We start from the raw sequence: 9,555 nt of genomic DNA, 5'->3' as shown, positions 1-9,555 counted from the left end.
GGTTTTATTTTTTGGTTTTAGATGGTATAAAACGGTCTAATCTTGTCATAAGTCAAAAATCTATAATTATTGAATAACTAAAAGAATCTGTAATTCATTCGATATTTAAAAACTACAAGATTAAAACTTGTTCAATTATTCAACCTTAGAAGGTAGCATAAATTCAATCATTAAAAGATTTAAAAAATATTTAAGCAAATATTAAAGATAGAACAAAAAACGAGTTCAAACAAAACAAGGCTCTTAATGCAATTGCAAAAAGCTTCCTGGTAGATGTAAAGATCTCTTCTTGATTAGCATTAGAATGCCCTATCATTATTTGAATGTTCATATCCCTTGAATCAATCAGATTCTGGACCTTTAGCTTCAATGCCCCATAATTCTCAGTGGAATTTCCTGAACTTCCTATGTGATAGCTGCATATGGCATCGACATCTGTTCATTTTTTGTGTATCCAATCATCATTCGAATAAACATTGTGAGATGGCAGTAGGGAAACTGGTTCCGTTGTACTTTTCAAAATTGGGAATTTTGATTTTGGACGGGAGCATCGAGTCAGGTACTAAGAATAGTTCACTTGCATCTATTTCATTATGAGAGCTTTCTCCTCTCATTCTTTTGAATATCTATCTGCACCTCTTTTTTTTTTTTAAGTTCTCAGGGATCTCATTTTTAGCTTCCCAATCACGTTGCATTCTTTGTAATTTCCCTTGTTGTTCTTCCTTCAATTTTCTAAAATTTGTTTCCATTATGTCACGTGATTATGACCACTTCCATCGAATTCTCCATGAATTAATCACCCTGATTTCATAAATGATTCATGTGAAAATGTTTAAACAAATGTAGTGCATAATGTAAATATGCAAATGCAGATGCAAAAAATATTGATGTCAACGATGAATATCATAGAGTAATTTTCATCAGAGATAAAAGCCTTCACATTACAAGATAGTCCATTTCACAAACATGCTTTTGCTTAGATGTTGCGTTTGAAATAGGTAGATGCTTCGTCTTGGAACTTTGTCTTTGAAAATTATTCCCCTCAAGCGGTCTATAACCTATATCAATTAATTCCCCTACGGTGCTGAAGTCACGCGTCACTCCTTGGTGATTAGCGATGGAACGATCGTAGATAAGACTCTACCACTAGATTACTTTTCAGGTCAATGGATCATCTTTCCAGTCTCAAATGTTGCATGATCTTCGAGCAAGTTTCTTCTTGTACTATCTGAATTTCTTTCAGCCCTAGGTGCATATTTGTGTAAGTGACTGCTTGATTGAAAACTTTATCTCTCATTGTGAAAATTTTCACTTAAATATCCTCTTGCGGATCAACACTTTTGCATTATGTCATGTCGATGAAATACAATACAAAAAATGTGAAAATGACACAAAAAGAAAAGAAACGAGTTAGTACAGGCAAGATAATCAATAGAATTAAAAGATGTTATTTAAAGATAAATATAACACCTACCCAATCATGGCATCTACCCGAGCATGCTTTTATTAAATAGCAATTATACCCAGTCATGCTTTTTACCCTGATAATTTATTCAAGAATTTGATTTTAACCATATGGTATCTGGTTCACATGTTTTTATCTGAAGAGAATAAATATATTCTACGAATTTAAAGCAAAAGGTAAAGGTTTAGTGTCGTTCCTCCTTCGTGTATACCTATTTTGGCACCTATTGACGGATAGAGGTTCAGTATGGCTATACTTAGGGTGACCGTTCTACAGTCTACTACATGCATGGTTTTGGCTCTAACGGAAAAATGTACTTGAATTTTCCGTGATGTCAGTGTCCCCTTGGGCTAGCAAACCCTCAATCCTAACCCATTACAGGCATAAATAGATCAAGTTCAATTCGAGGGGGGGTCCCTTCCTTATACCCATACGAGGAATAAATTCCTACGAATGTATAAGATATTTGTAACCCAGAGGTTATTTGCTAAAACTCATACGAAGAATAAATTTTTACGAGAGTAAAACGTTCACCCCTACTTAATTGGGATGAAGCTCGGATATAGAGTTTATGTCATGCAAATGCACGTGAGGTATGTGAGGAGGAACATGCAAACCTTTGACTCAAAAAAGGGAAAAGTCTCGGCAGAAACTTTAACAAAGCTGAAAACATAAATTAAAACATTAGCACAACTATTTACATAAAAAAGAACAATAAATTAACCAATGTACAAGTGACTTACAGCCTGACTCTTACAAGTCCCTTGCAGAGTCGCCAAGCTATCATAACTATTTTTTAAAACAATGATTTTTAAAAAATTAATTATGAATTTATTCGAAAAATTGGGATTTTTAATTAATTTGAATTATTTTGAATAGGAGTCGCCATCAACCTTTGGGTTAGGATGGTCGAATACCTAAAAACGTCTCTTAAAACAATTTTAAGAAAAATCATTTTTAAGACAAGTATTGGTATGCGTTATCAAAGATTCTTTTTAGGATCTAGGAGTCGATTACACGTGGTTAGGATCCAAGAGTCGATTACATGTGAGGAAGGATTAGCACCCCCACAACGCCCAAATCTGGTACCTAATCTCTTACACATTGTCGTAAATGGTGGAAATTGTGAATTCATATCAATATTTAAATTACGATACATTTATTGAACATTTGATAGTTTGTTTTGAATTAATTATTAGGGAACATTCCTTAATTTGAGAAGAAATCACGGGATTTGCACATCCTCCAATAGGAAGGCTATCCCATTTATTTCTCCTTTATACGAGAAATGTCCCATCCATAACGTTATCAAAAAGCACAAATCGAATATAAATCGACTATCAATAATTGCATAAAATAAATTTTTATTAAAAACATGCATTTCATCATTTGAATTAAAATAAAAACGAATTAATTAGAACTTTTAAAAAATAAACTCGATTTATTTCGAGTTCGCATTTCGTTCGAATGTCGTATCAGATCGCACTACTTCGACCAAGCAATACATTTCACGCTCATTCTACGCCAAGTGTTCTCGAAAATCTTCGAATAAAATATAAAAATATATGATCTAGTGGATATTTCATAAATTAATTAAACGAGAAGGTAAAATTTAGTATTATCACCTATACACAAGGGTTGAGAATATTAGATAAATATATACATGTATATCTATAACATGATATAATATATACATACATAAATAATACTAACAAATATACAATGTCCATACATAGTAAAATGTAAGGAAACAAAATCTAACTATGCAAGAATTAAATTATAGGGACTAAAATAAAATAAAGAGGAAATAAAACATAATAATTAAAGGAATAAAACTAAAGTACTGAAAAATAAAGAGACATAAATAAAAAATTAGAACATTAAAGCAAGTAAATGGTAAGGACTGAAATTAAATAAAGAAAATAAAAGGCATAAATTTAAAAGTGCATGAAATTAAATAAAAAAAATAAAAGAGTAATAAAAATAAAATGTTAGTGTTAATTTTAATTTTTAACCAGGACCGTAAATAATGTGAGTCGTACCCCGAGGCGGGTCGTCGAAAGGTCGTACGATTTTTCGAATATAAATAAATAAATAAATAATAACGATTAGTGTTAGCAGTTAGCGATTAGAAGTTAGAAAAGTTAGTTGTTAATGGTTAGCAGAGTTCGGATCATAATAATGTGGATCGCACCTCAGATCGGGTCATCACAAGGTCGAATAATAATTCAAACAAATTAATAAAAATAAAATAAAAACAATATTGGTTAGCAAAATCTGGACCATAATAATGTGGATCATACCCCAGATCGGGTCACCACAAGGTCCAATTGTATATTAGCGATAAATAAATGTCAATGGTTAATATGCAATAAAATAAAAGTTAGTAGTTAACTTGAAATAAATAACATATCAAATAGTGACCAAATTAAAAGTTAATAAAATCAGCATGCATAATCAAAATAAATAAAATAATAGGTGACCAGAGTACAAAAAAGGCTAAAATACATGGGACTTAAAGGTGATTTTCCCTAACAGTGACCAAAGCATGAAATATGCGGAAACTAAAGGACTCGAGAGTAATTTGACAACAAGAATGGTGACCAAAATGATAAAACAATCTAAAGGTCCAAGGAGCTTAACGTGGTTTACTCAAAAACTCAAAACAGGCACCCCCTTCTTTTATTTCTTCTCTACATGCGACTGACCACACCTCATCAAACCCAGTCAACAACGCCGGCCACCGAAACTCGGGGGTTGTTTCCCTTCAGTCGCCACCCAAACAAACAGATGGTGTACGGTACAGGGTTAATTTTGTAATTATGTACCAGGATTTTCTATTATAAATAGAGATGTAACCTAAATCTATGAGAATAGAATAAAATTTTCTAGCGCTGCCTAGGCACCGATGACGTAAGTACATTGTCAAACCTCGTTAAAATTCTTGTGTTCTTTCGTTTACTTTACCCGATTTATCAACAGATGGACACCCTGTCGACGAAACAAAGTGAAACAAAACCCGTCTCCACATTTCTCATTCTTAGCTGAACTCCTAAAGAGCACGACCAACTGCTTCTAGTCGTGAATCGGCGTCGCTATAAGCCTCCGACCGGCCGAACGATGGTCGGTTTAACCACAACTTAGACCTAAGCAAACCCGAAAAAAAGAAGCCCAAAACAACCCACCCGAATGTACACCGACACCCTATACAAACACTCTAAATCGACAAACAAAACATCAACCTCACCGTTTGAACCACCTTAAACCGGCGACCAACAACTATTCACGCTCCTCCCAGATACATGACAATCGACCACCGACCAAGGCAAACATCATGTACCAGACCAGTTACTGGAAAAAAGAAGGTAATACCAAGCCTTGTTTATTTGCTTTTCTGTTTTAACATACAAAACTGGGGGTTTCTGCTTTCTGATTGGTTTTTAAAGCCCAAAATTACAAATGGTATAAATGAAAGTTTGGCCATTACATTTTGTTCCCTCTTTAATTTTCGGACAAAATTAAGGTATTACATACCCTTTGTTGGAATGGAACTAAGATATTTTGGTCCTAGGAAGAAGCTGTGAATTGATCTTGGGATTTAAGTGTTTTTATGCATTTTTTAATTTATAAAATGTTTCCTTTGACAACCTGAGCCTAATTGGTTGAAGCTTACAATAATACCACACACCACCACCCTCCCTTAAAATTTTTAAATTTTAATAATTTATTTTATTTTTGTACATGTTAAAGGTTTAAATTAATAAATGAAAATAACGATTTGATGACATTGAGTAAAGATACAAAAAGACGATTTCTTTTTTTCTCATTTTTCCTAAAATATTTAAGAGTGGTTGCAAATAATAAATGAAATAACCGTGTAACTAATATTTCTTCAAATAAAATCAAATTATGGCTAACTGAAAAAAAATCAATTTTTTATAGCCAAAGATTCTAATAAAATTTCAATAATAAGATTTTTCATGGATTTCTTCAAATAAGGTCATATATTTAGTAAAATAAAATTTATTTACATATTTATATCAAAATTGAAAAAGAAAAAAACATTTGCACAAAATATCCTTATGGAGCTGAAAATAAAAAATATATATTATAAATTATTATATATAAATCTTATAAAAAAAATATATTTGAATGAAATGAAACAATTTTTTCCTTTAAAAAGTTAAATAAAATTCTTTTGAAAACTACTACTAATTCTTAATTAATAACCTACCCCAATAAACTTTATAACATTTTCTTTTCTCGTATATTAATTAGGATTCACTCAACTGATGCAGATAGATATTAATTAAAGTTTATTTAATTATCACCTTAAAAAAGTATTTATATTAAATGCTTTAATTGAGATTAAACTTAACAAAAATATATTATATTAATTAAATATTTTCCCCGTATATTAAGATTTTGTTTTCCCAAACAGTAATCTCTGACTTTATTTCTTCTTTAACGATTTTGTTTGTGCTCTGCTTTTCCCGGAAAAAAGTAGATATTTTCCCCTTTAAATTTCGTTATTATACAATTTAAAAGACCCAATACCATCAAATCTTTTACCCAGAAAACTTATAATTTTTCCATCGTTTTCTCGGACTTCCTTTGGTTTTCAGATTAATTGGGCTGTTTTTTAGTACTGGGTTTCTGAAGTTGACTTGAAAGAATTCAAGTTTGTATTTTTCTAAGCTGTTTCTTCATTTTTGATCAAAACAGAGTCGGCTTGAGTTTCCTTCAAGTTCAAAGGAAAATAAAACAAAAAGAACCCCTTTTTATTTATTTATTTTGGATTGTTGTTTCGTTTTGCTTGAGCTGGAAGGAGTTGAATTTGACAAAGACTTGGGTCGAATACAGAGCTATTTTATTTATTCATTTATTTTCTCTCGCTTTTCTGTTTCCTTAAAATCTTCAAACGTCAAGAATTCGGGATTTCGATTTCTCTTCAGACACAGATTTGATTTTTCTAACATAATCTCGATATCTCTGTTTATTGTTGGAGTCATGATTTTCGACACTGGATTAACTCGATCAAACCTCGAAAGCTTTCTCCATTGCACAACACCATCAGCAAAATCCAAATTCCTTCCCAAGGTTAGCAAAAAAAGGGGGGGGGGAAAGCATTGTTTTGATCATGGGTTCATACTCTGTTGTTGTGACTTGTGATTATTGTTTGATTTTTTTTCTATTTTGCAGAGTGAAATTAGGAACCTTAATCGTTTATGGCATCCACAGGAGAGAGAAAACGTTGAATATTTCACATTATCTGACCTTTGGAGTTCTTATGATGAATGGAGTGCGTATGGTGCCGGTGTTCCCATCATGTTGAATGACAACGAAACCTTAGTCCAGTACTATGTCCCGTATCTCTCCGCCATCCAAATCTTCACCAGCAATTCTCCGGTCAACAGCTTAAGGTAAACCAATATTTTCCCCCGGTCGAACTTTAGTTTTCCGATTAAATTCAATGGCATCTGAATTGTTTGATCGGTGTCTCGGTCAGGGAAGAGACGGAATCGGGTGATAGGGATTCGTTCAGTGATTCGAGCAGCAACGTGAGCGAAAGCGACAAGTTATGGAGGTGGGACGGATGCTCGTCAGAGGACGGCGGGTCCGAGCAAGACAGCGGTTGGCACGTCAATAACAGGTTGGGATACCTTTACTTTGAGTATTTCGAGCGATCAACTCCGTATGGAAGAGTCCCTCTCACGGATAAGGTACTTTGAGCTATCGGTTTATCATAGCCATCTTATGAAGAAGAAAACAAATGAAAGTTCTGATCTTTCAACATGAACAATTCTCCATTGCAGGTTAAGGGATTATGTGGAAGATACCCTGGTTTGATGTCATCGAGGAGCGTTGATCTTTCTCCAGCCAGTTGGATGGCAGTTTCCTGGTTTCTATCTTTCACCGTCAAATCTCGATTTTGTCATTGTTGCCAATAGAAAATTCAAATTATTATATATTTGATATATTTTTTTATTAATAATTTATTTTTATCTCTTAGTAACATAAAATTATGTATCCATCTATGATTATTGGCTGATGTGTCTGATAATATCATCAGGTACCCAATTTATCACATTCCCATGGGGAGCAACATAAAGGACTTGTCCACATGCTTCCTTACTTACCACACTCTATCATCTTCTTTTCAAGGTGGTTTTTTCAATATATTTCTTTTAGCTTTTTGCTTATGGTCGGTTTGGTGATAATGTTATATTCCGGGATCAGATATGGACCCAGACGATGACATCAACGGTGCCAAAAGGAAGCGAAAGGAAGTCGATGGCATCTCACTTCCGCCATTCGGGTTGGCCACTTACAAGATGCAAGGCGACGTGTGGGCGTCGGGCAATTGCGGGCGGGACCAGGAGAAGTTAGTGTCGCTTTTGAGCGTGGCGGATTCGTGGCTAAAGCAACTTGGGGTCCAGCACCATGACTTCAACTACTTCACGGGGATTCGACGTGGCTGAAGTTGTTATTGTCCCATGGAATTGAATTGTTTTATTTTTAAAAAAAATATTTTTACAGGATTTCAGCAGGGAGCTAGGGGGTATGAGTAGTGAGAGTTAGTCTTTTTTTTTTTTTGCAACTGTTTTAAGCCAGTTTATGGGCTTAATTGTTGGGTGTCGTCCGACAACTGTTGAGACCTTGTCGGATTGTATGATATAAAAACTTTGTCCTGACCAATATTAGACCACGGTTACACAATTTATATAACTATTTTTATACCAAAACAATATTATTATATAAATATAAATACCGTTGACGCAATACTTCCTAAGATGGCCAGAAGGAGTTTCTTGTAAGTCAAAAACATGAAGAAAGCAAATCACGTGGGTCCATACTTCTAATGTGCTTTAGTTTTACTTTATTCAGTATCAACCTCCTTCAAACACTCTACAACCCACAAGTTCTTCTTTTTATATACAAAGGTATGTTAGTTTCGCGTAAAACGTTTTTTGAAAAATATTTTTTTTTTCATTTTTTAGTTTTCAGTGTTTGATTGGAGGAAAATTAGTTGCAAGAAAATTGGTTGGTCAACGTAAAATATTTTCCTGATCAACATAATTTCCTTTGTATTTTCTGAAAAATGACTTACGGTCTGATTTTCCAGAAGTCATTTTCCGAACTTTTCACTTTAAAGAATAAATACTCAAAAATAATTTTATTTTATGAATTTAATATTAATAAAATATTTTAATATCATTTTAATCAAAATATTACTTATTAAAATATTTAAAATATATTTATTAATATTTCTAATTATATAATATATTTAATAAAGATATTTAAAATATACTAATTATTATTTTTAAAATATAATATAATACTATTAATTTAATAAATAATTAATATAATTTATAAAATTTTTATTTCAATAAAATATACCAATATTAATATTTTTATTAATAAAATTATAAAAATAATATTTTAATAATAAATAAATTATTTTAATATTTTAAAAATAATAATATTAAGTTTTATGATAAATAATAACATTTATTGTAATAAATAATTTTTAAAACAATTATCAACTAGTGGAAAAAGGGTTTAAACAACATCTTTCAAACATAGTAAAACGTTTTCCAGAAAATGTTTTTCATAAAATGTAATTCATTTTACGGAAAATATTTTTCGGAAAACGTTTTCAGTGAAACAAACGGACCCTAAAATTCAATTACAAATGACCAAAGTAGTAAAATGAATTTTCAATTATGAAAAATGCATATATATTAAAATAAGATTGCCTTAACTTAGAATTTTAGGTGACTTGACTTAGAGGTTAGATTGAAGTAGACTGAGCTAAATAACTCCGACTTGATGAGAGGCGGATTATAGTTTTCGTTCACGCCAGGGCACGATAAGTCGTTAATTCGCCTCCCCAACTACGTTGATGCTGTTCTTGATTTGGAGCGGTGGAGGTATTCAAACGCTTAATTTAATTAATTAAATCGAATTGAATAGAAATATTTTTATTTAATTTTTAATTATGAAAATGTACATATGTTATCAATAATGTTTCACTAATTTGGTCGGCTTGCTCGAAATGTTTTAAAGGGAAATGGGCTCTCCAATCA

General features: G+C 32.2%; 1 protein-coding gene across 1 annotated transcript; it reads left to right on the top strand.

The window, feature by feature from the left end:
• The first annotated feature begins 6,311 nt into the window (after positions 1-6,311).
• LOC120116488 lies at positions 6,312-8,109 on the top strand. The gene is made up of 6 exons (XM_039136966.1): positions 6,312-6,565; positions 6,668-6,888; positions 6,975-7,188; positions 7,282-7,367; positions 7,539-7,630; positions 7,706-8,109. Exons 1-6 carry the CDS (start codon positions 6,476-6,478, stop codon positions 7,945-7,947), a joined length of 945 nt encoding a protein of 314 aa, XP_038992897.1. The 5' UTR covers positions 6,312-6,475; the 3' UTR covers positions 7,948-8,109.
• Positions 8,110-9,555: the final 1,446 nt, after the last annotated feature.

Source organism: Hibiscus syriacus, unplaced genomic scaffold, assembly GCF_006381635.1.
Source record: "Hibiscus syriacus cultivar Baekdansim isolate YM2019G1 unplaced genomic scaffold, ASM638163v2 tig00000916_pilon, whole genome shotgun sequence".
Taxonomy (NCBI): domain Eukaryota; kingdom Viridiplantae; phylum Streptophyta; class Magnoliopsida; order Malvales; family Malvaceae; genus Hibiscus; species Hibiscus syriacus.
This window is presented reverse-complemented; position numbering and strand designations above follow the sequence as displayed.

Bases quoted from the DNA above. Each gene is read 5' to 3' on its own strand.
- LOC120116488 (XM_039136966.1), top strand. From the start codon at position 6,476: ATGATTTTCGACACTGGATTAACTCGATCAAACCTCGAAAGCTTTCTC. The intron at 6,889-6,974 runs GTAAACCAATAT...TGTCTCGGTCAG, and splicing joins TCTCCGGTCAACAGCTTAAG to GGAAGAGACGGAATCGGGTG. The intron at 7,631-7,705 runs GTGGTTTTTTCA...TTCCGGGATCAG, and splicing joins TCTATCATCTTCTTTTCAAG to ATATGGACCCAGACGATGAC.